The sequence below is a fragment of the Odocoileus virginianus genome, chromosome 33 (genome assembly GCF_023699985.2).
Source record: "Odocoileus virginianus isolate 20LAN1187 ecotype Illinois chromosome 33, Ovbor_1.2, whole genome shotgun sequence".
NCBI classification, from domain to species: Eukaryota; Metazoa; Chordata; class Mammalia; order Artiodactyla; family Cervidae; genus Odocoileus; species Odocoileus virginianus.
Genome location: NC_069706.1, coordinates 10,976,255 through 11,002,165, shown reverse-complemented (window position 1 = coordinate 11,002,165; position 25,911 = coordinate 10,976,255). Strand labels below are relative to the sequence as shown.

The following is a 25,911-nucleotide window of genomic DNA, read 5'->3' as shown; positions in this document are numbered from 1 at the left end:
AAGTGTTGTGCACAGGCTTCTCCTTGCAGCGGCTTCTCTTGTTGTGGAGCACAGGCTCCGGGAGTTGCGCTGCACCAGCTTAGCTGCCCCAAGGCATGTGGAATCTTCCCAGACCAGGGATCAAACCCATGTCCCCTGCATTGGCAGGTGGATTCTTATCCACTCTGCCACCAGGGAAGTCCCACAGGTTCTACTGCTCTGATTTCATAGATGAGGAAACTGAGGCACAGAGAGACACATCCGCGTGCCCAGCTTCACACAGATCAGCTCCAGGCCTAGGGCTCTGGCTCTGACCCCTGGCCTCCTAATCATGCTTTCAGGATAATGAGTAGAATGCACGTTGGGCAAGATGAGAGGAGCCAGGCCAGCTTGTGTTGGGGAACTTCCCACCTGCTAACCTACCACCTCCACTCTGCACCTGTGCTTCTTCAGGGGCTGCCCCAGGGAAGGAGCTGGTTCAGCCAGTTATGGAGGCTTGGAATCACAGCATCTGAAGGGGTCCTGCTGGGTGGGGGTCCAGGAAGTCCTATAGGGTGTGGAATTCCCCTCTGGCTTCAGGAAGCAGCAGTCTTTTTCCAGAGTGAGCCCCTCAGCTCATCCTTTGATCTTGAGTAGGTAGGCTGTTCCTTCCTGCAGACTGTGACCAACTCCCCTGGGATGCAAGTCCAGGTGGGCTCCCATCTAAGGATTGTTGTTGTTTAGTCACTAAGTCATGTCTGACTCTTTGCAACCCCATGGACTGTAGCCCACCAAACTCCTCTGTCCATGGGATTTTCCAGGCAAGAATATCGGAGTGGGTTGCCATTTCCTTCTCCAGGGGATCTTCCTGACCCAGGGATTGAACCCAGGTCTCCTGCATTGCAAGCAAATTCTTTACCACTGAGCCACCAGGGAAGCTCATCTGAGGTTTAGGGAACCTAGAAAAGCTCACTTTCAAAATGACAACTGTAGCTCATAGAAATAGTGAGCAAATAAAAATAAAGGTTGGTTTGAGATACTATCTTGAGAAAAGAGGCAAATTATGGCCATCAGCTTATTTCAACTTGTATTTGATAAAATGTTGGTTGTTACTGCAAATATACACCAACCCTTAGGATGAACAAAGAGTGAATCAAGTGTCATTTGATTTCCTTGGTCTAAATTGTATAAAATAATCCCTTGTCAGCATCTTCTGTTTGACATTGGCAACAACATAATTGAGGGTCATTCTTATAAGAGGAAAAAATATTTGCAGGTTTCATCAATTTTCCCAAGGGTCTTTTTCTGAATCTATCAATAATCCAGTTATTGCTCCTCTGTGGTACTTGTGTGTATGTGCCCATGGGTGTGTGTTCTGCGAGAGCCTTGTTTGTTGATGACTTCCCCATGATGCAGACAGTTCCCTGGGGTCACTTTTCATCAGCTTTATATTAAGTGCTTCATCTTTGGTATGATTTGTGATTTAACACAAAAGTGCCTCTCCCTAGTTGAGCAAGTCAGGTAGGGAGGAGTAGTCGCTAGGAGCTTGGTTTATAAGTAATTTGTTCATTAATGTTTTCTTGCTAGTAAGTTCTCATTATACAACTAAGATCATATGAGCATTTTATTTATTTTTTTTTAATTAAATTTTTTTTTTATTAGTTGGAGGCTAATTACTTCACAATATTGTAGTGGTTTTTGTCATACATTGACATGAATCAGCCATGGATATACATGTGTTCCCCATCCCGATCCCCCCTCCCACCTCCCTCTCCACCTGATCCCTCTGGGTCTTCCCAGTGCACCAGGCCCGAGCACTTGTCTCATGCATCCAACCTGGGCTGGTGATCTGTTTCACCCTAGATAATATACATGTTTCGATGCTGTTCTCTTGAAACATCCCACCCTCGCCTTCTCCCACAGAGTCCAAAAGTCTGTTCTATACATCTGTGTCTCTTTTTTCTGTTTTGCATATAGGGTTATCGTTACCATCTTTCTAAATTCCATATATATGTGTTAGTATACTGTAATGTTCTTTATCTTTCTGGCTTACTTCACTCTGTATAATGGGCTCCAGTTTGATCCATCTCATTAGAACTGATTCAAATGAATTCTTTTTAATGGCTGAGTAATATTCCATGGTGTATATGTACCACAGCTTCCTTATCCATTTGTCTGCTGATGGGCATCTGGGTTGCTTCCATGTCCTGTCTATGATAAACAGTGCTGCGATGAACATTGGGGTGCACGTGTCTCTTTCAGATCTGGTTTCCTCGGTGTGTATGCCCAGAAGTGGGATTGCTGGGTCATATGGCAGTTCTATTTCCAGTTTTTTAAGAAATCTCCACACTGTTTTCCATAGTGTCTGTACTAGTTTGCATTCCCACCAACAGTGTAAGAGGGTTCCCTTTTCTCCACACCCTCTCCAGCATTTATTGCTTGTAGACTTTTGGATAGCAGCCATCCTGACTGGAGTGTAATGGTACCTCATTGTGGTTTTGATTTGCATTTCTCTGATAATGAGTGATGTTGAGCCTCTTTTCATGTGTTTTTTAGCCATCTGTATGTCTTCCTTGTAGAAATGTCTGTTTAGTTCTTTGGCCCATTTATTGATTGGGTCATTTATTTTTCTGGAATTGAGCTGCAGGAGTTGCTTGTATATTTTTGAGATTAATCCTTTGTCTGTTGCTTCGTTTGCTATTATTTTCTCCCAATCTGAGGGCTGTGTTTTCACCTTGCTTATAGTTTCCTTTGTTGTGCAAAAGCTTTTAAGTTTCATTAGGTCCCATTTGTTTATTTTTGCTTTTATTTCTAAAATTCTGGGATGTGGGTCATAGAGGATCCTGCTGTGATTTATGTCGGAGAGTGTTTTGCCTATGTTCTCCTCTAGGAGTTTTATAGTTTCTGGTCTTACATTTAGATCTTTAATCTATTTTGAGTTTATTTTTGTGTATGGTGTTAGAAAGTGTTCTAGTTTCATTCTTTTACAGGTGGTTGACCAGTTTTCCCAACACCACTTGTTGAAGAGGTTGTCTTTGTTCCATTGTATATCCTTGCCTCCTTTGTCGAAGATAAGGTGACCATAGGTTCGTGGTTTTATCTCTGGACTTTCTGTTCTGTTCCATTGATCTTTATTTCTGTTTTTGTGCCAGTACCATACTGTCTTGATGACTGTGGCTTTGTAGTATAGTCTGAAGTCCATATGAGCATTTTAGAAGCATAAGATTGTCATACAAAGCATTATCTCATGTCATTAAAAATATTCTCCAAATCACAGATGTTTTTGCCATTATTGGACCCTGAGGTTGTTTTCAGTTTTTCTCTGTGGTAAATGCTACTTTCATGAAGGCCTTTCTGCTCAAACAAGCCCAAATCTTAAAAATGCTTCAGTTCAGTCGCTCAGTCGTGTCTGACTCTTTGCAACCCCATGGACTGCAGCACGCCAGGCCTCCTTGTCCATCACCAACTCCCGGAGTTTACTCAAACTCATGTCCGTTGAGTTGGTGATGCCATCCAACCATCTCATCCTCTGTCATCCCATTCTCCCACCTTCAATCTTTCCCAGCATTAGGGTCTTTTCAAATGAGTCAGTTCTTTGCACCAGGTGGCCAAAGTATTGGAGTTTCAGTTTCAACATCAATCCTTCCAATGAATATTCAGGACTGATTTCCTTTAGGATGGACTGCTTGGATCTCCTTGCAGTCCAAGAGACTCTCAAGAGTCTTCTCCAACACCACAGTTCAGAAGAATCTGTTCTTCAGTGCTCAGCCTTCTTTATAGTCCAACTCTCACATCCATACATGACCACTGGAAAAACCATAGCTTTGACTAGATGGACCTTTGTTGGCAAAGTAATGTCTCTGCTTTTTAACATGCTGTCTAGGTTGGTCATAACTTTACTTCCAAGGAGTAAGCATCTTTTAATTTCATGGCTGCAGTCACCATCTGCAGTGATTTTGTACCCCCCCAAAATAAAGTATGCCACTGTTTCCACTGTTTCTCCATCTATTTGCCATGAAGTAATGGGACCGGATGCCATGATCTTTGTTTTCTGAATGTTGAGCTTTAAGCCAACTTTTCACTCTCTTCTCTCACTTTCATCAAGAGGCTCTTTGGTTCTTCTTCACTTTCTGCCATAAGGGTGGTACATATCTGCAGTTATTAATATTTCTCCCAGCAGTCTTGATTCCAGCTTGTGCTTCATCCAGCCTGGCATTTCTCATGATGTACTCTGCATATAAGTTAAATAAGCACAGTGACAATATACAGACTTGATGTACTCCTTTTCCTATTTGGAACCAGTCTGTTGTTCCATGTCCAGTTCTAACTGTTGCTTCCTGACCTGCATACAGACTTCTCAAGAGGCAGGTCAGGTGGTCTGGTATTCCCATCTCTTTCAGAATTTTCCACAGTTTATTGTGATCCACACAGTCAAAGGCTTTGCTATAGTAAATAAAGCAGAAATATATGTTTTTCTGGAACTCTCTTGCTTTTTCAATGATCCAGTGGATGTTGGCAATTTGCTCTCTGGTTCCTCTGCCTTTTCTAAAACCAGCTTGAACATCTAGAAGTTCATGGTTCATGTATTGTTGAAGCCTGGCTTGGAGAATTTTGAGCATTACTTTACTAGCGTGTGAGATGAGTGCAATTGTGCAGTAGTTTGAGCATTCTTTGCCACTGCCTTTCTTAGGGAGTGGAGTGAAAACTGACCTTTTCCAGTCCTGTGGCCACTGCTGAGTTTTCCAAATTTGCTGGCATATTGAGTGCAACACTTTCACAGCATCATCTTTCAGGATTTGAAATAGCTCAACTGGAATTCCATCACCTCTACTAGCTTTGCTCATAGTGATGCTTCCTAAGGCCCACTTGACTTCACATTCCAGGATGTTTGGCTCTAGGTGAGTGATCACACCATCGTGATTATCTGGATCATGAAGATCTTTTTCTGTACAGTTCTTCTGTGTATTCTTGCCACCTCTTCTTAATATCTTCTGTTTCTGTTATATCCATACCATTTCTGTCCTTTTTTGAGCCCATCTTTGCATGAAATGTTCTCTTGGTATCTATAATTTTCTTGAAGAGATCTCTAGTCTTTCCCATTCTGTTGTTTTCCTCTATTTCTTTGCACTGATCACTGAGGAAGGCTTTCTTATCTCTCCCTGCTATTCTTTGGAACTCTGCATTCAAATGGGTATACCTTCCCATTTCTCCTTTACTTTTTGCTTTTATTTGTGAAACAAACACCTGAAATTGGTCTTGGTAAGATCAGGCATGACCTGGAGTCACGTTTTGCTGAGGTGGTTTGGCCCTTTAAATGGAAGAGTTCTGGAGCTCTGGAGACTGCAGTCTGGTGCTCCGCATATGGTCACATTCATCTTTGCATCTTGAACACACTGCGCATGTTATCTGCATTTAGAAACTAGAGAAACAAAGATGAGTAAGCGTTGGTCTTAACCTCACAAAGCTCAGTCCAAAGTCGGGAGGGAACCAGAGAATTACAATCGATGTGGAAGCCTTAGAGGGAGGACTTCCTGATGTTAGAGATTTGTTTTTAATGTTTAAATCCACCTCTCCATAAATCAGGGCTTCCCTGGGAGCTCAGCTGGTAAAGAATCCACCTGCAGTGCAAGAGACTCCGGTTCGATTCCTGGGTCGGGAAGATCCGCTGGAGAAGGGCTAGGCTGCCCACACCAGTATTCTTGGGCTTCCCTGGTGGCTCAGCTGGTAAAGAATCTGCCTGCAATGCGGGAGACCTGGGTTCAGTCCCTGGGTTGGAAGATCCCCTGGAGAAGGGAAAGGCTACCCATTCCAGTTTTCTGGCCTGGAGAATTCCATGGACTGTATAGTCCATCGGGTCGCAGAGTCAGACACGACTGAGCAACTTTCACTTAACTCCATAAATCACATTTGAAGATATTTAAATAGTTTATTGCTCCCCATTTGATAGGGGGATGGTTTCCCTTTAGAGTGTGAACTGCATTCTACCTTTTGCCATGATGGCTTCCACATCCGGGGCATCCCACCCCTCCTTCCTTCCTCTCTTCTGTTTCCTTCTTCCTCCATTGTCCATCCCCCTTCCTTCCTTTGCTTTCATTCATAACAACCTTTACTTTGAGGATGTGCCTTCATGAAATAACTCCATGGAATGTTTGCTTTGGGGCACCCATTCAATTCAGTAGAGTGGGGTTTGCTGAGTCCACATACCGTGGCGCAGGCTGCTTTAAAGGAAAAGAAACCTTTCTGTGCAGTTGATCCATCAATACCCAGAAGCATGGTGATCAATGTCCCCACTTCGTATCTTCTAATCAAGATTATGGAACAGCTGTTCTCAATCTTGTTAAGGTCACTAACCCTCTGGATAAAGGTGCCCACTCATTAGATGCGAAGCCAGGTGCCTGGGGACAGCAGGGGCTGGTCAAATGATACATGGGCTATAATTTTATATAAATTATATCATTATAATTTTTCTTTCTTAAAAGCTGTGAAAAGGAGATCTTACAAGATGGAAATATTTATTATCTGTGGGTGGTGAGAATATAAATGTTATTTTTTTTTGCCTCATCTGAATCTTCTGAGTTTCTCAAAAAAATGAATAAAATAAAAAGAATCCCTGTAATGAAGTCAAGGTCAGGGTTTGGCAGACTACTTCTGTAGAGGCCCAGATAGTAAATCTCTTAAGCCTTGTGGGCCCAGAGGTAAAATTGGAAAGAATACATAGGTGCTTATATAAACCAAAACATAAGCCACTTAAAAATGTAAGAGGCGTTCTTCATTCACACCTCTTATGAGCTGATAGACAATTAGCTGTGGTTTCCTAACCCCTGGTATAGGTACTTAAGATCACTCTCCACTGACGCTTGTACTTAAGAATAATAGGTACAGAGCCACCAGTTATTTCACAAGATTATGCCATTTAGCGTTTTCCACATTTCCTCTCGTCTACCCACAAGTGAGAGACTAAAATCTAAGGGAGGAGATTTTCTTTCTTTGTTTTCTGTTGATCTTGTTTTGGGTCTTTTAATAGCACACTCTGTCTCTAATGGGCGTTATCAATGTCTCACTTCCCGATAGCCTCCAAGTTGTCGTATGTAAGTGAAAAGTATTAGTGGCTCCGTGGCATCTGATTCTCTGCGACCCCGTGGACTGTAGCCCACCAGACTCCTCTGTCCATGGGATTCTCCGGGCAAGAATACCGGAGTAGGTTGCCATTCCCTTCTCCAAGGGATCTTCCCCACCCAAGGATTGAACCCAGGTCTCCTGCATTGCAGGCAGATTCCTTACCAACTGAGCCACCAAGGCCTAAGGTTACCCAGAGCCCCACCCCCTCCTCTGTGCCAGGCATTGCCCTGGGTCCACGCCTTGGTCTTACTGAATGTTTGACTCTTGAGAAAGCAATTTCACATGCTGTGGAAAGGATGTCAGAATATCTCTGACAAAACAGCCCTCTGTTGGGATCCTACTGAGCCACCCTACCAAGGAAAGTCCTGGGACCTCTTGTATTATCTTCAGGGAGCTTCCAAAATCCAATTTACATAGTGTCTAAAAGCAGATTACTGGTCACCTGGAGAGACTAGAGTTACAGGTCTAAAAAGGATAGGATCGTATTTATTCCTTTTGACTGTATGTACTCAGAAACCCCAACTTGCCCAGCTCAGAGAATAAGGAAGTTTATGATCTTGTGTGGTTCAGGCTCTCAGACAAGTCTAGCTTGGGGACAGGATCTTGCTGTGATTCCGCTGCCTTCCCCCCGCCCCCCGACTCCCCCCAGTGTGTCCCCCTCCTTAGTTTGTACCTTCTCAGATGCTTGTTGTAGTTCTGAGCATTACATTCAGACTTGGCAACCCCCAGGAGGCAGAAAAGGGGACTTGTAAAAACAAAACAAAAGAAATAGCACCTTTCCCGGGAGGGACCACCCCCAGCTGACATCCTCCCACAGACTTGGACCCCAGGCCCTTTCCCAGCCCCCCGGGGGGCCCTGGGAAGAGAACCGCCTCCTTCTTGGCTCTGGGAGTGCAGCCCATGACCCGCCACAGCAAAACCAGGATCCTTGTAGCAAAGGGGAAAGGAAGGGCGTGGATATCGGAGGCAACCAGCACTGTGTCCCACGGCAGGGAAGGAGGAACCACAGTCACGCTTTCTTTCAAAAACAGGACTGAGGAGCGTCCCTGGCAGTCCCGCGACCAAGACACGCCTCATTCCCAAGGCAGAGGGCCCGGGTTCGATCCCTGGTCAGGGAACTAGAGCCCACATGCTGCAACTAAAACCTGGTGCAGCCAAATAAATAAAAATAAATTTTATAAAAACCACCCAGGTCTGAAAAGTGCTGTGTCCCCAGGGAGTGTTAGTGAGCCTGCGCTGGGGGGGGGTCAGACACATCATCTCTGAAGCTCACAACAATTCCATGAGGGATCTGTTATCATCCCCTTCTTAAAACTGAGGAAATGAATGTTCAGGACAGTAAAGGAGCTCATGTGGCGTCTAAGACTCAGAATCAGTACTTACTCCACCGTCTCTGCCCTCCACCCTCATTTAATCACGCCTCCTTTTGTAAGGAGCCTGGCAACTCCTTTGTAATAGCAGAAAGTACTGGCGCTCAACTTTTCCTTAGATAATATCGGCAAAGGGGAGGTTTGTCTCCTCCAGGACACCTCCTAAAACGCAGCTTGCGAGTTGCCACGAATTTCCATGTATCCATTCACTGTCTTAACTCTCCGTCCATCCATCCTCCAACAGTCATTGACAGAGCGGCAGCCCTGTTATCTTCGTTCCGGGGGTGGATGTTTACTTGGACTTGGCTCCTGTCCTCACAGGCCAGCAGGGGCCACCGGGGTGGGGGCAAGAAACCGCAGGGAAAAGCAGAGGAACGTGCCAGGAAAGGGGGGGAGGAGAGACTGCTCCGTCCGGGAGGAAGTCTTCCGCCGGGAGAGGAGAGGCAGGGTCCCGAAGGACGAGTGAGAGGTCATCGGGTGCCTGTGGGCGGGAAGAGGGCAAGGGCACTCGTGAGACCGGGAGAGCCCAGGCTGAGGCTGGAGCCACAGCATGGCTGGCAGGTACCGGGCCGGCACTGAAGCTCCCCGGTGACCACAGGAGGGCTCCTGTGGATGAAACAGGAGCCAGATCCAGCCCCGGGGTGGTGGAGACGCACGGGAAGATTTTATGTGGAGAAGTGGCACAATCAGGTCTTGCATTTTAGAGAGACAACCTTGCCCTGTCTGTCCTGGATGCATTTTCCCTTCCTTCTTTCCCTGATTTTGTTCCGGGCCCCATATGACAGGCTGAAAACACTCCTTTCCAGACGCTCTTACATCTAGTGTAGCCACATGTCCCAGTCCCGAAATTCAGCAAGTGGAACTTCCTGGAAAGCTTTCTGTTGGCCCTTCCCTCTTCTTCCTGCCTGGAACTTGGACGTAATGTCTGGAAGCCCTGCAGCCATCTTGCAATCTAGATGACAAAGCCACAAGCTGAAGTTGGAGTAGGACAGAAGGAGCCTGGATTCTTGGTGAAAATTGTTGAGCAGCTGCACCCATCCTGACTGCCCTCCTTCTTTCTCAGTATGGGATGGACAGATAGAGGCAAATACAAGCACATGCTTTGCTTGTTTAAGCTGCTGACAGCTGAATGTTATCCTGACACTTGGGTCAGAAAAGAGGGTCAAGTAGGGAGCCATAAAAACCGCCCTAAGGATAGAGAGTAGAAAGGACTGTGAGCAGGCTCAGGCAGAAAACCCCATGGCATGCAGGAGATGCACAGCCCACGGCCCTGAAGCGGGTGGCTGTGTGCTGGCCCTGGGCAGCCCACGAGGAGGAGCAGGCATGGGGTGGAAGCAGTGAGCTTACAGTACCTGCAGGGACTTCAGGGAGAGTCGTCTTCTGAGCAATGGGAGAACTGAGTCTGGGCCGGGAAATGATTTGGGTTGTCAGCAGGTGGGGTGGCAGAGGCTACGACAGGCTGTGGTTGTCCAGCGAGCAGAGAAAGGCATGGGCAGAGCCCGGGGAAGGCTGCCATCTAAAGGGCTCGTGGGAAAGCACGTGATTTAGGCAAATTCCATGTTGTTTAAGGCATCTCTGCCTGATTGGACTCTTTCCCTTCCCGGTTATTGAAATGAAAACTGACTCTCCCTAGTTCCCCACATTGCAATGACACAATATTCTCCTTCTGGGCCCACCAGGTCTGACCTAGAGCCCTTTCAGTTCAGTTCAGTTGCTCAGCGTGTCTGACTTTTTGCCACTGCATGAACTGCAGCATGCCAGGCTTCCCTGTCCATCACCAACTCCTGGAGCTTCTTCAAACTCATGTCCATTGAGTCGGTGATGCCATCCAGCCATCTCATTCTCTGTCATCACCTTCTCCTCCTGCCTTCAATCTTTCCCAGCATCAGGGACTTTTCTCATGAGTCGGTTTTTCACATCAGGTGGCCAAAGTGTTAAAGCTTCAGCATCAGTCCTTCCAGTGAACATTCAGGACTGTTCTCCTCTAGGATTGACTGGTTTGACCTCCTTGCAGTCCAAGGAACTCTCAAGAGTCTTCTCCAACACCACCATTCAAAAACATCAGTTCTTTGGCGCTCAGCTTTCTTTATAGTCCAACTCTCACAGCCATACATGACTACTGGAAAAACCATAGCTTTGACTTTTATTCCAGTAAATTTCATCTCCAGCACTCTGCATAACATCTCCCTCCCGTGGCTTGCTGCCACCTCCATCTACCTCCCTCAAGTATTTTTGGACAGATTTCCAATTTGATACATGAACATGCCATCAGTCAAAACAGTCCTTTTAACGAGCCTCTTGTCCTGACAGCTGTGTTTAAGATAGGGCATAGAAACTGGGTAATGGAAATCTAGAAAATTGTCCATTCTGGATTGAAACCTGACTGTGTGCCCCCACGGTTCCAGCTCACACACAGGCCTGCTGTCTTCTTTTAAAAATAAAGAGGAAATTATGAATAGTGAAAAGATGTAATTTGTGCAAATGAAAAAAAATCTTTTGATCGGATAGTTGGAGGAGATGAGAAGAAGGTATAATTATTGAGCATGGCCTGAGTACATCACGTGCAGCTTCCTGCCATGTGTCCTTGGGCACGGCTCTGAACCGGGAGTGGTTGGTATTAGTCCTACCTTCCCGACGAGGGGAAGCCAAGGCTCAGGGCAGGGCATGCACATGTTCCACTCACACAGCTCCGCAGCGGCAGGCCGAAGTTAAAGCCAGCATCCCCTGAGTCCATACCCCAAGCTGCTGCTGCTTTTCTGGCAACCAAATATGAAAATTAATAAAACGCTAATAAAATACAACCCTCCTCCAATGAACTTACGGTTTCCGGGGCAAGGAGAAGGATGGGAGCGAAGGAATAGTTAGGGAGTTTGGAATGGACATGTACACATACTATATTTAAAATGGATAACCAACAAGGACTTACTGTATAGCACAGGGAACTCTGCTCAAAGTTATGTGGCCGCCTGCATTAACATTGTTAATTGCTTATACTCCAGTACAAAATAAAAAGTTTAAAAAAAAAAATACAGCCCTCCCTTCTGAACAGGAGGAGGCCCCTCTCCAACACCTCCCATGTGGGCATGATGACTGACCAGCATATCTCTCTCCAGCCCTTCTTCTTGGGAACTTTTTCAGCAAAACCACTCCCGTCCTGATTGAGCTGGAAACACACAGCCCCTCCGTGTTCTCTGAGCCATTTCTCCGCCACCGAGAATTGTGGCTTCATCCCCCAGCCCTCCCACCATCTTGTAGTTTCAACTGGAGGAGCCTTGGGGAGGGAAGAATGTCATTTTTTTTTTTATAATTATTTAGGGGAAGTAGAATGTAATTTACAGTGGCAATTTTTTTTTAGGAGATGAACCTGGGGTGGGGGTGGACTCTGAAACAGAAGAAATCTCTTCACCTAATGCCAGCTCATACTCTACAGAGAAAAGAAATCCCTTGGCCTTAGGTGAAGGTGATTTCAATAACTGAGCCATTCCGTCTGACCCAAGCTAAACAAAAAGAGAGCATCCCAGGAGGAGGCTATGAATCCTCAAGACAAAACAGATGCTTCACGGCACGTGGACCAGACATCTGAGCAAGTGCCTGAAGTGACCAGATGTTGTTTGCATGTTCCATAGCACCCACAAAAGAAAGCAAGGCGTGAACCCAGGTTTCCAGCGGTGGCCCAGCACCTGATCCCCTGGCCGTGAAGTCATCTTCACCCAGCCTTCTGTGGCGGCTCATGCCCTTCAGAAGATTGGGGTTCAACTCCCGTAGCAGATAATCCCCCCATCCCCATCCCTGGTCAATTCATCCAGAAGCAGCACTGCTTGGAGCCCTTTTTAAAAACTATGATTTCTAAAAACATTTGTTTTCTTTCTTAAAAAAAAAAATCTATTGGAGGATATTTGTTTCACAGTATTATGCTGTTTTCTGCCAAACCTCAACATGAATCAGCCGCAGACCTACATATGTCCCCTCCCTCTTGAACTTCCCTCCCATCTCCCACCCCATCCTACCCCACTAGGTATCATCACAGGGCACCGGGTTGAGCTGGCTTGGCAGCGTTTCAACCTGAGAGAGTCTCTTGTGCTGATGAGCCTGCAGCCAACACGAACGGATGGGCCCCTCCCTGGAGAGCTGGCCATAGGGGCCGGGCGGGGTCACTGCCCCGGTGTCCCCTGAGACTCTCAAGCCACACCGAGTGTCCCCAAGCACCTGAGCAGTCCCTCGAGGTCCGGAAGTCTCTGAATGTCCCCACCTCCCGATTTAAAGTATAGAACGATCATCTGACAGCCTAGATTTTATACACTGCAAATACAGTTTTTAGGATTTTATAATGTGGCAGCTCTGAGATAGAGCTGTATGTCCTGAGGGAAATAATTAAGAGATAGATTGCTGAGTGAATAAAGGCAAGTTGCGAGTCCATAGATAGCATATCTCATTTTTATGAAATTACATGTATTTGTGTATGTGTTTATTTCAGTAGACATATATCTTAGATCTATTTTATTAGTAGAGACATTTAAATTATCGGAATAACACAGAACTCCTAAAATGGGAAGAGAGACTTTGAGAGATCCCCCCCTTTTTTTTAATGGCTTGTATTTTTATAGTATTTTATTTCACCTTTAGCAAGCATGCATTGCTTTTTGAAGAAAACCTTTTTATTCCGAAATATTTTCAAGCTTACAGAAAAGTTGCAAGTAAAAAAGAAATACCTATATACCTTTTACCCAGCTTTATCTGGCATTTTACCCTCAATTGCTTAATTGTTCTATTATTTGCAATAGATACTGCAAGTATATTTTTCTGATCTATTTGAGGGTATATTGCATACATCATGTGTGTTTTATTTTTCCTTTCTTACACTAAACATAGGCTCCTATATATACTTTTTTGCATATTACATTTTTCTTTGCAGTTGTTCCATATCAGTTCATGGAGATCTTCCTCGGGTTTTGTTTTTTTTTTTTTTTAATTTTTTTACAGCTGTGAGTTTACCATAGATTATTCAGCTGCTCGCCTCAGGCATGCATTACTTTTGAAAGCAGAAAAACAAAGACGAATAGTGCAATGGAAAATTTAAATCCACTGAAGAGAGCAAGCTAAGGTTCTGATAGAAAGTCTGTGTTTTTAAAATGGGTAGAGCCGTGGGAGAAGTCAGGTGGCTGGTGAGCCCTTGAACCTCACAAATTGAGCAGTAGAGGCGGCAGGGGGTCCAACCCAGGTGGATTGGGGTCTCTTCTCTGGAGGCAGAGCCTGAGATGACAATTGGAGGACATGTGAGTGAACGGGAAGTAACGATGGGTCAGGGCAGGTGGCAGAGTCAAGAAGGATGCGTGCTCAGCTGAGTTGGACTTCAGCCTGATCCGGAAGGAGCTCCAGAGCAGCAACCACACAAGAGGGGTTCCCACCTTGAGGGGAGGGGGTGGGGGGGTCTCCCATCCCCCATTACAATAACATACTTTGAGAATGTTGAAGAGTGTAAATTAATACATGTAATGAGGCTTGTTCCTGATGCCTGGCCTGTAGTAGATCTTCAACAAATGTTAGCTTTTACTATTATGATCGTTACGGGCTTCCCAGGTGGTGTCAGTGGTAAAGAACACGCCTGCCAATGCAGGAGACTTAAGAGACCCAGGTTCCTGGGTCGGGAAGATCCCATAGCGAAGGAAATGGCAAGCTAGTCAATCTTAAAGGAAATCAACCCTGAATGTTCACTGGAAGGACTGATGCTAAAGCTGAAGCTCCAATACTTTGGCCACCCGATGCAAAGAGCCAACTCATTGGAAAAGACTCTGATGCTGGGAAAGATTGAGGGCAGGAGGAGAAAGGGCAACAGACGGTGAGATGGTTGCATAGCATCACTGGCTCAATGGACATGAGGTTGAGCAAGTTCTGGCAGATGGTCAAAGACAGGGAAGCCTGGCATGCTGCAGTCCACGGGGTCACAAAGAGTCGGACACAGCTGAGCGTCTAAACAACAACAACAAAAGAACTGGAAGTAGTTGAGGATGTGCTTAGGTCAAAGCCACCCTCTCCAGGAAACCTTCTTACTGGGCCCCAACACCAGCCATGATCCGTGGCACTTTGTACCTCCAGGCTGGTAGACAGAGCAACTACTTCTGAGTCAGTCTGATCCAGGTACAAATTCTACCTGTGTGACCCTGGGCAAGTTACTTAACCTCTCTGTGCCTGATCCTGTCATCTGTTAAAAGGGAACATTATCTTCCTCAAGGGAGTCCTTATGAAGCTTAACTGAGATGATGCACGTGCAGAGTGCTCAGCTCAGAGCAGATGCTCAGTAAATAAAACACTGCTAAACTGTTATTTTCACTTTCTACATTTTATTATGAAAGCACTTTACAGTGCTACCCAGCTGTAGACTTTAAGCTCTTGATTGCTAGGAGCGGTTGATCTGGGTGCCCCCTTAGGCTCCACCAACACCTGGCTTTGAGAGGGAGCTCTGCAAATGTTCGTTGCCTTGAATCGCCCAAAGAAACGGCATCCTACCTCACCCAGAGAATGAGGAGCAGGCCATTCCCTTTCTCCACGGTCCCTAGCAGACTTGGGTCATGGACACTTGGGCATCTGAAAAGATACCTGCCAGTGAAATTCTGAGAGCTACTGTACTGGAATCTAGAACTCCAAAATTGGCAACTCAATATCATAATTTAACATGAAGTATGTCATGCTGGGGCTTCCCTGGTTCCTCAGGCAGTAAAGAATCTGCCTGCAATGTGGGACACCTAGGTTCAATTCCTAGTTGGGAAGATTCCCTGGAGAAGGGAATGGCAACCCACTCTGGTATTCTTATATTCTGATTTCTCCCCTGATGCTATCTCAGCCATCCCAGGCCACTGACTGCCCGCAGGGATCATCTCCAGACCTGCATCTTGGCTACCTGCTGAGAAATTGCTTGCCTGCAAGAGGGATTATTTATACCCACTTTCTCTATGTTTGGACTTCCCTTGTGGCTCAGCTGGTAAAGAATCTGCCAGCAATGTGGGAGACCTGGGTTCAGTCCCTGAGTTGGGAAGATCCCCTGGAGAAGGGAAAGGCTATCCACTCCAGTAGTCTGGCCTGGAGAATTCCACGGACTGTATAGTCCATGGCTTCAGAGAGTCGGACACAGCTGAGCGACTTTCACTTCACTTCTGTATGTTCAAACCAACCTTCCTTTATTTCTCTTGCCCTTTTCTTTGTTTATGAGGCCCATTTTTTCTCCCTTACCACTGAGACAGAATAAATTGAGTGTGACTAATGATTTGTGACACCATTTTCACTGTGACAGCTGGCAACGTAAAGATGCACAGCATTTTCATAAATATGTACTCAGCCAGGATAAAAGTAATAAGTGCCCAAGGAGAATCTGTTTATACTCTCCAAGCCTAAGTAACACCGAAGGCAGTAAGGAAGTCAGTTTTTAATATCAAAATTGTTACCAGGGTGCATCCCCGATTTCCTGATTGATTCGAGGTAAGTTTCTGATATTAATGAGAATATTAAATTATATGGAGGTTGCTTCCTAATCCTCTGATTGATTTGAAATGAACTTGAATCAGGGCAGCTTAAAAATAGCCTTTATAGCATCTTTATGACTTGATACCTTGGAGAAATAAATATGAAGCTAATGCCACAGAAGGCTTCCTCCTGATGTAGGAGCTGTCTTGGCCAGGAATTCTTCCTCTGGTGGTAATTTAAGAAGATGCTTGTCATCTCCTTACAGCAGTTCATAATTCAAAAACAATCTATACATAATACTCAATTAAGGAACCACAGAGCCATGTCGGCCGCTGATGACTGATGAACGGGCCGAATGGAAATTCTGCCCAACTCTAGAAAACACCGCTAAAATCAATCCCCTTGTCAGGGAAACCATGATTTATTAACACATTCCTTAACCTGCATTGAGTTGTGAATCAATGCATCCCCATCGAAAGCTAATACCAAAGCAAGATGGCTCAAACTTCATACAGGTCCTGGTGGCAGGATTGTAACTCAGACAAGGGCCTGCACGTTGCGGGGACAAGCTGGTTGTGTCTGTGTCCCCCTCCAGGAGGGGCCCCTCGGGGGGAGATGTGGAGCACCCGCTATTTACTGAGTGCTCCATGGACAGAGGAGCCTGGTGGGCTACAGTCCATGGGGTTGTGAAAGGGTCAGCATCTATGCCCTTATCCAAACCTCTCTATCACTGATGAGACAGGTGTCATTATTCTCTTAACAGGTGAGGAAGTCGAGGTTCACCAAGGTCAGTAAGTGGCCCAAGATCCCCAAGGACAGAACCCAAGTCTGGCATCCGAGCACCTGGGTTCTGATCCTAGCTGCCCTGTTTTCTAACTGAGTCCCTTTGCCTTAGTTCCTTAACTTCTCCATGCCTCAGTCTTCTCATCCGTAAAATGGGAATGACTTCTGTGTTCCCCCTCCCAGGCAGAGGTTTATTGGGAGAATTCAGTGAGATGTTGGGTGAAAAGTCCTTCAAGTCCTGCCCTACTTCCAAGCCTCCCTCCACCCACTCTGCCTCAGTGTCTGCCCTTACTTGGAGTGGGACCAGGAGCTGTGATGGGGGTTCAGAACTCCTCGACTTCCCAGGAGGTGGGAAATAGACCCAGAAACTTCTAGTACCAAATGCCAGACTCCCAGTTCTTGTTCCAACCCAAGAAGAGGCTCCCGCTCTTCCCACCTAAGTCTCATCTCTGGGCCAACCAGGAATGTCGCAGAGCCTTGAAGTCCACACCAGTACCCAGGAGAGTGGAGAGTCATTCGTATGTCCTTACTTTGAGACAGACTTTAGCCTCTTGCCTGATGTCCCTTGGTAATTTATCATATGGTCATTGCCTCATCGCCTTTTCAGGATGCAAATACCAAGTTCTTTATTGTAATGGAATGAGCCAGAAATGAGAAGGGTCCGAACACAATGGCTCTGCTTGCTGACAGCCTCTTTCAAAATCTTTATTTCTAGTCCCCTTTGGCATCTTTGCTCACCTAAAAATCCTCGTTTGATCACATTTTCTGTGACTTGAGACATTAACAATAAACGATGAGCACTCGGACCTGGGGCGGAGAAATGGATGGGATTCGCTGGTGGTGGAGAAACCCAGCTGTCCACAGCCCACCAACACCCGTTCCGAAAGCTCTGCTGGTCACTTGCACAGTCTCTATTAATGCTCCTGTCTCGGCAAATGCCAATAAGTATGGCGTGAAATTTAAACATAAGTGAGTTTTTACAGCTAATTATGGCTAATGCGAACTACTTTCAAAATTGCCAAGCATTCCTTCCAGAATAATACAGTTTGCAACTATGAATTAGGCATTAAGAGCCAAATTTCATAAACATAATTTAGCAGACAACAAAATGATAATACTAAGTGCTTTCCGACTAGCCATTAGAAGCTCCCCAAGGTGGGTCTAATTGCACACGCTCCCACTGGGACTTCTGACAGCACAGACCATAAGGCTCGGAAACCCCAGGAGGGCAGTGGAGTAGGCAGGCATTCCACAGCCCTCCAGCCTGCATGGTCAGGAGCCGTTCACGTCCCCAGTGATATGGTTCCAGCTGCAGCTTTTAGCCACATGGCTCCGTCCCTCCTGTGTTCCTTTCCCGGTCCATGCCACCTCGATATTGGCTTGTGATCGCCAGGTCAATTCGTGATCACTGCAAACATCACTGTAATGAAAACATAAAAAGTGATGCCTCCCCCCCTTGCTAACCCCGCCCCCCACTAGCCTGGCTGTGAAATCACCCGTGTGAGTTTAGTGTCTGTCTGTCCCCCGTTCAGCTGAGGATACAAACACATGCACACACGTGCTCTCACACGGGCGTTATCTTTTTCTTTTTTAGTTGGAGAGTAATGGCTTTCCAGTGATGTGTTGGTTTCTGCCATCCAACAACGGGAGTCAGCCCCAAGTGTGTGTGTGTGTGTGTGTGTGTGTACATATATACAGAACTCTGTCTCCTGAGCCTCCCTCCCACCCTTCTAGGTCATCACAGAGCACCAGGTTGCACTCCCTGTGTTATATAGCAACTTCCCACTAGGTATCTGTTTTACATATGGATGTTATGTTTATTTTACAAAAGCAGGACCACACAATTTTTTTTACATCTTGCTATTCATACTTAATAATATATTTGGTGCCTATCAACACTGGTGTATGTAAATCTACCTCTTTTAAAAAAAAATACACATACTATAATTTATCTAGTCTCCTGTAAGTGGGTATTATAAATAATGCCTCTGTGCACACTCTGTATTTATGACCACAGACACAACACACCTACCCCTGTGGGCTCTTCCCTGGTGTTTCCAAAGGATATGTTTGTGTGAAAATGTTGGCATGGGTCTAGGGGAATGCACAAGAAAATGTGAGAAGCCAGTTGCACCTAATGAGCTGTGAAGTGAGTTGTATCCTTTGCATCTTAGTAACAGTCAGTGGAAGTAACTGTCCCCCCACCCTTGGCTGTTTCAAGTAGGGAAACCTGGGCCACCTTTCTTTCCACCCCTAGCTGCGGGCCCGGCCGGCAGACAGCCACACCTATGTACAGGTGGGTCTCAGTTCCTACTGCAGGACAGTACCTGTAGTCTTCAGGGCTCTCTACCAAGTTTCCCAGACCTACTGACGAGCAGGGCTCACCATTTGGACGTGTTTTCATCATGCTTTCCAGAATCACTGTCAAATGCAGAATAATCCCTTCACCGTGAGGATCCCACCTGTAGCCACACCCATACCCAACCCCCTGGCACCCCTGTCCCTAACTCCTAGCAACCATATCTGTAATGTTGCCACCTTAAGAATGTAATGGAAGTGGGGACTTCCCTGGTGGTCTGGTGGCTAAGACTCTGCCCTTCCAATGCAAGGGGCCTGGGTTCAGTCCCTGGTCAGGGAGCTAGATCCTGCATGCCACAGCTAAAGAGCCCATGTGCTGCAATGAAGACCCAGCATAGCCAAATAAAGAAAGAATTAGGTAAATGGAATCATACAGTATGGAACCTTTTGAGTTGGCTTTTTTTTAGATCAGTGAAATTTCCTTGATATCCATTCAAGACATTGCATCTGTCAGTAGTTGATTCCTTTTCATTGCTGAGTAGGGTTCCATGGTGTGGATGCCTCTTAACTGTGACCATTCCTTAGACTTTCCGTGTTTTTGATGACCTTTACAGTTTTGAGAAGTACTGGTCAGGTATTTTATAGAGCATTTACTGGCAAATAGAAGGGGGAAAAGTGGAAGCAGTGACAGATTTTCTTTTCTTGGGCTCCAGAATCACTATGGATGGTGACTGCAGTCATGAAGTTAAAGGGTCTACTGGGAGCTATCTGATGTTTTTCTCATGCCATAATTATGATCACAGAGGTCAATTACTGTTTTAATCCCAATCATGTTGTTGTTCAGTCGCTAAGTCATGTCCGAATCTTTGTGACCCTGTCTGCACGCCAGGCTTCCCTGTTCTTCACCATCTCCCAGAGCTTGCTCAAATTCATGTCCATTGAGTCGGTGATGCTATCCAACCATCTCATCCTCTGTCGCCCCCTTCTCCTTCTCCTCTCAATCCTTCCCAGCATCAGGGTCTTTTCCAATGAATCAGCTCGTCACATCAGATGGCCAAAGTATTGGAGCTTCAGCATCAGTCCTTCCAGTGAATATTCAGGGTTGATTTCTTTTGGGATTGACAAGTTTGATCTCCTTGCTGTCCAAGGAACTCAAAAAATTCAGTAAAAGTTACTACAAAATTCAGTGGTCTTGATATATTCACAGAATTGTGCCACCATTGCCACTGTCTTAATTCCAGACCGTTTTTACCATTCTGCAAAGAAACTCTGTGCTTGTTAGCAGTCATCCCCATTCCTTCTTTCCCCTCTTCCTCCAGCAACCTCTAGTGAGCTTTCTTTCACTATGGATATGCCCATTCTGGACATTTCTTAACTTATCGTAATGTTTTTGAGAAGTGGTGGACTCTTAGTCTTTATATGTACAAACATGTATCTATTTTGCCCTTAAATTTGAATGATGGTTTAGCTAAGTAAAAAAATGGAGTTCACAGTTACTTGCCCTAAGCATTTTGAAGGTATCACTCCCGGGTTCTTTTATGATTGAGATGCCTGCTACCTGTCTAATTGTCATTCCTTTATAATATTTTTGCCATGATGTCTTTTGAAAACTTTTCTTTTTGATGCTCCATAATTTTACCATGACATATGTCAGTGTGAATTGATTTTTATATATCCTTCTTAGTACTGTTTTTTTTGAAAACCCATATGTTCCTCCCTTCTGGAAAATTCCTGGCTATTATTTTTTCAAATTGTTCTTACTATTATCGCCTCCTTCCTTCTGTTCCATTTCCTCTTAAGCCTTCATTGATACCTCTTAACCCATCCTTTGGGTTCTGTGAATTGCTCATTCGTATTGCTTGAGTCTGGGTCTCTATGTTGTTTTCTGATTCAGCTTCTCAGTTCTTCCTCTTCACTCACAGGTACCCTATCTGATTAGTGTCTAGTCTACAACTTATCCAATTTATTGAGAGTTTTGTTTTAAAACTTTAACTTTTATGTTCACCATTTCTAAATTTTCATTACCAACTATTCTTATTCAATTCATGCCTATTTTGTTTCATAACATCTTGTTCCATTTTACAGATATTAGTCCTTTATTGAGAATATTTGAGAGCCAAATATTTATTTTAAATATTTTCCAGACTTGTTGATGTCATTGATTTCCCATGACGTGAATTCATGTCCCTGATTGAAAAGTTTGTTACTTAGCATGAGATTTTCATGGCTGGTAGGATTTTTTATTTCAGGTTCAATTTGAGTAAGAAGCATTTTGGAGTTTTATTTTTCCCTCACTTTTCTCTTGACTAACTTCTCTCTGTCCAGCGGTTTTGGTTACTTCCACCCCAAAAGTATCCATCTGGGACCAGGCTTTGTAATACTGCTTTAAAGTCCTGGTCCCACAGTCAACCTGGGGAAACACGTTTTGGCTCCTTGACCTGAGCCCGTGTCTGTCTTCCCTCCTTAGGCCCATGGGTTGCAGTCAGCCTTCACCTGGTGCTGGGCTGGAGGCACCTCCTACCAGCACAGGAACACCAGTGATTAAATGTTAAGGAGCTATGTGAGTTGGTTGTTAAAAACCATTACTACAATTCAGTTATATGAACTCATCGTTAAATAAATTATATTAAGAAGCAAAGGTAATACTCAACATACTCAGCACTTACCAGTGTGTGTGTGGTGGTGGAAGGGAGACACAATTTTTTTTTCTTTTTTTTCTTTGCCTATTTTTTCTTATTTCTAAAATTATGAAGGTGTGATGACATATTTACAAAAGACATGGAAAATACAGAACAAAGTCACACATAGTTCCGCTGTATATTTTGTTGTTGTTCAGTCGCTAAGTCATGTTTGACTCTTTACAAATCAAGCCTCTTTTTTTTTTTTTTTTTTTTTTTGGAGCGCTTGTTAACCACACCAGCCCAGCACTGCCCTGACCCAGGGCAGCAGAGTTTTCCTTCAGTCTCCGTCCATAAGTGGAGGTATTGAGGCTCCCCTGTTTCTGCCAGGAGCCAACCTTTATTTCCTTATCTCAGAAAAAGTGCTTTCAGTCTCGATTATAAGAGCTCAGCTCCCACTCACTACTCTGTCTTTCTGCTTTTTTTTCTGGCCGCTAGAGCTATTTATTTTTGTTTTGAAGGCTCCCTCTGTCCTTTGGTTTCTTTTTTTGTATTTTACCCACCGTGGCTGTCAGTTTGGAGAGGAAGAGCTGCATTGAATGTTAACCTTGCTGTGCTGTCTTGATTAGCGCTCCATAAACGCTATTTTTCATGGACATGTACCTTCTGCCTTCTGTGGCTATGTGTGTAGGCCTCAGAGGGTTTCCTTCATCTCTCTCAGAGTCATTCACCTCATCACCCTCTCTCTCCTTGTTCCTTGGGGCTCCCCAGGTGGCTCAGTGGTAAAGAATCCGCCTGCCAATGCAGGAGACACAAAAGACACAGGTTCGATCCCTGAGTCGGGAAGATCCCCTGGAGTAGGAAATGGCAATCCACTCCAGTATCCTTGCTGGACAGAGGGGCCTGGCAGGCTACAGTCCACGGGGTCATAAAGAGTCGGATGCAGCTGAGCATGCGTACATACTGCACATTACTCATTCCCTAGCATTGCCTGTGCAAGGCAGACAGACGGGTGAATAGTGCATCATGTACTGAGTCATCCTTGGAAAGAGTCTAGATGTCACATGTGCCACCTTCATATTTATTCTATAATGCTGAATAATAACATGTATTTATCATTAACAGCGTGCTGCTGTTCACAGAAGAAACCCTTGGAGCCCCCGGTTATCTCGGTGGAAATCCTCGGCCCCCTGACGCTCTCTCCCTCCCCTGCAGGTGTCAAGGCTGTCTTCTCCGGCCACTACCACAGGAACGCTGGGGGCACCTACCGGAACCTCGACATGGTGGTGTCATCCGCCATCGGGTGCCAGCTGGGCAAAGATGCCCACGGGCTCCGAGTCGTGGTGGTCACCGCTGAGAAAATCGTCCACCGGTACTACAGCCTAGATGAGCTGAGTGAGAAGGGGATAGAAGACGATCTGATGGATCTGTTGAAGGAAAACTAATCGCCGATTACGATTGATTTACTTTTCACTTCTACTGGTTTTTTTTTTCATTTTGTTAGAAACAGTAGCTGCATACAACCCGTTATTGAAATTAAAAAAAAAAAAGTGTTCCAGGCAGATTTGTGAATTTATGTCCTTCTGCTTAAAGGACTGGTCCTGCCCTAAATGATACTCAAATGGAACTGCCCTCCCTTTTTAAAAGAGAGGAGGGAGGAGCCTGAGAATGAAAGAATAAATGATGTTATTAAAATATCCCTGCATGGGTGATTAAATACGTTCTCTTAATGATGTGTTTCTCACCTCTGCTCTTCATTAGATGGTTTCTGGCAGCCTTTGGTAAATGTCTACCTATCAACTTCAGTCACACCTTGACATCCAAATGTGATCTCTGATGATCCTTTGAGCAAACTGCATCTGATTATAATAAACTGTGGTCAGGACTCCCAAAATGTTAAGCAAAATGAAGGTCATCTCCTTTCCTTCCTAACAAAACAAATCACCATGTCCCATTACTAGAGCCGCAGACTCATCTTAATAAGCTGAGCCACTGACATTTGCTGTTAAAGTCTGGGACCAGTGATGAAGGTGATGCAGGTCAAGTGTTGAGTTTACCTTCTTGGCAGCTAGAAGAGTCACCTTTGCACCTATGTGTGCTCAGTCGCTTAGTCGTGTCTCTTTGCGACCCCATGGACCATAGCCTCCAAGCTCCCCTGTCCATGGAATTTTCCAAGCAAGAACCACCTGGGAAGCCATAAATTGTCCATATTTGAAAACCTCATCCCAGAGACTAGAACCGAGCCCTTGAAGGTCCATCTCTGCAGTCAAGGGCGGCACACCTGATTCCCTCTCATTCATTGCTGCAACAACTCCTCCACGTGTGGGCATTCTCCTGTGATGGAAATCATCCTCCGTTTATGAGACCCTTAGCTCTGCTTTCACAGAAGACATGGGAACTGAGGCAGAGTTCCCCAGAAACCAAGCATGAATTACTCCGGGGCAAAAACAGCGCTTTCGGCTACGTTATCTAAATTGGCACCAACTTTGATTAAATGCGCTTGCTGGTGCCTTGATCAGGGAGCATGGATGGGTTAAAATCAACATTGTCTTTGTTTAATCTACCTCACTGCTTCTCCACTGCTCCTGACCACTGCATTAGTTCATCCACATCTTTTTCAGCAGATGTCCTGGTGGACCAGGAACCTGGGTACTCACCATCCTGCCAGGAAAACTCCACAGCGTTACGCAGTAGCATTCAGTCATCCTAAAAAAGAAAAAAAAAAAAAAAAAAAACAACTGGTTACAAATGAACTGCAAAGTCCATTAAATTAAATGACTTTCTTATTGAAAAGTTTTAGTCAATGTAGCAAAACCATGAGAAATTAAAGAGAAAGATAATTGGATATGTAAATTCATAAGGAACAAAAGACAAGAAGTTAATTATACTCCAGATCAGTGACACACCATAGCTCATTGTTATGTGGCAAGAAAATTAAAAATTTTCAAAATTAGTGTGATCCTATTTAAGAGTTCTGCTGCATTCTTGCCTTGTGTTCACCTTTCTTCACAACAGATGTGTCTAGAAGAAATCAAGAAGAGGAATTCAGGAAGAGGTATAACCAGTAAGCCTTGATTTCTGAGGTCTAGGATGTCGTAACTTGTGAACTGGAATTGTCGGTGCAGATTCGGGGTTCCTGGGGGCAATTGGGGAGAGTTCGTCACCAAGGGCTAATGGAGACACCTTGTCATGTCATCTGTAAGAAATACTCTAGACTGTGGCACTTGGGTTTGGGAGAGAATATGGAAATAATTCAAAGTAATGGAAATAAAACTTCTAGATCTCCTTTTCCAGAAACCTAATAAGGTAATTGACTCAAAACACAGCAAGAATATACTAAGAGGAGGGAATCCTATGAAATCCTCACCATTTTTTAAAGGAAGCAAGTAGCATTATTTTCCAGTGGTGGTAGGTTCAGAAAGGAGTTAGGAAATTATTATAAGTCTAATAGTTGATAACTACCAGTGTGTTCACTTACGATTCCTTTTCCTTTTAAAAAGAGATATTTTTAAAAAAGCGCCTTGTGCCATGATAAAACAGTAAAACACACCATGATCATAAGTGCCATGGTTTTGATTGTTGATTATGTGCTAAGTACTGTTTTAAGTCCTTTGGCTCAGAGTAGTGGGGCCACTTGGCCAAGGTCACAGTGGGCAAGGCAGGATTGAAGTGTAAGCAGTCCAGCTGCTGAGCCTGTGTTCCCCAACGCTATCCTCTTTCCTGGGAAACACTTCTCACAAGTGAGGGGTTTGTACCTGCTTTTGGCAGTAGTCAGTATTCAGCAGCAGCATCAATATTCAGCACTCAGTGTTAGTCAGAGGCCCTGGGACTTCATCCCAAGGTTTGCAAAGCCTGAGCAGGGCCCAGAAGCCCCTTCTCTGACACCAGGTTCAGGGTGGCGAAAGCCTGTCCAAGGAACAGGTTGTTCCAGGCAGAGAATTTCCACTGGAGGAAATGGAAAAGCTGAACTGAACCATAATGGGCCACAGGACATCGCTCTGGCCACACCAGTAGATGCTTCAGCAGGTGATGCTTCCTTCCTTGTTCAGGTTCCCGCCCCAGGAGGTAGGAAGCCAGCTGCTCTCTCAGGGCTCCCTGCTTCAATTAATGATTTTAATTGGAAAAGAAATAAGGGACTGCTAAAGGAAGAAGGATATTTACAGTGATCTAGAATCTGGTTGTCAAGACTCAGGAATGGGTTTGTGGATCACAGGTGGAGAGATGATCATCTTAACCATATTTGCTTTTTACAATAAATAAGTTCATCTCAAGTCTTCAGTCATGTGTCCCCTCAGGTTGGAGGGCAGAGT

General features: G+C 45.0%; 1 protein-coding gene across 2 annotated transcripts in view; it reads left to right on the top strand.

Annotated features, from left to right (window-relative positions):
- Nucleotides 1–23,298, top strand: part of CPPED1 (calcineurin like phosphoesterase domain containing 1) — a 127,567-nt gene extending 104,269 nt beyond the window's left edge. For both annotated transcript variants that reach the window (XM_020889409.2, XM_020889405.2), the window contains one exon: nt 22,817–23,298. In XM_020889409.2, the coding sequence (XP_020745068.2) occupies nt 22,817–23,046 (230 nt within the window). In that variant the 3' untranslated portion in view covers nt 23,047–23,298. The remainder of the gene's footprint in view (nt 1–22,816) is intronic.
- The last annotated feature ends 2,613 nt before the right edge of the window (nt 23,299–25,911 follow it).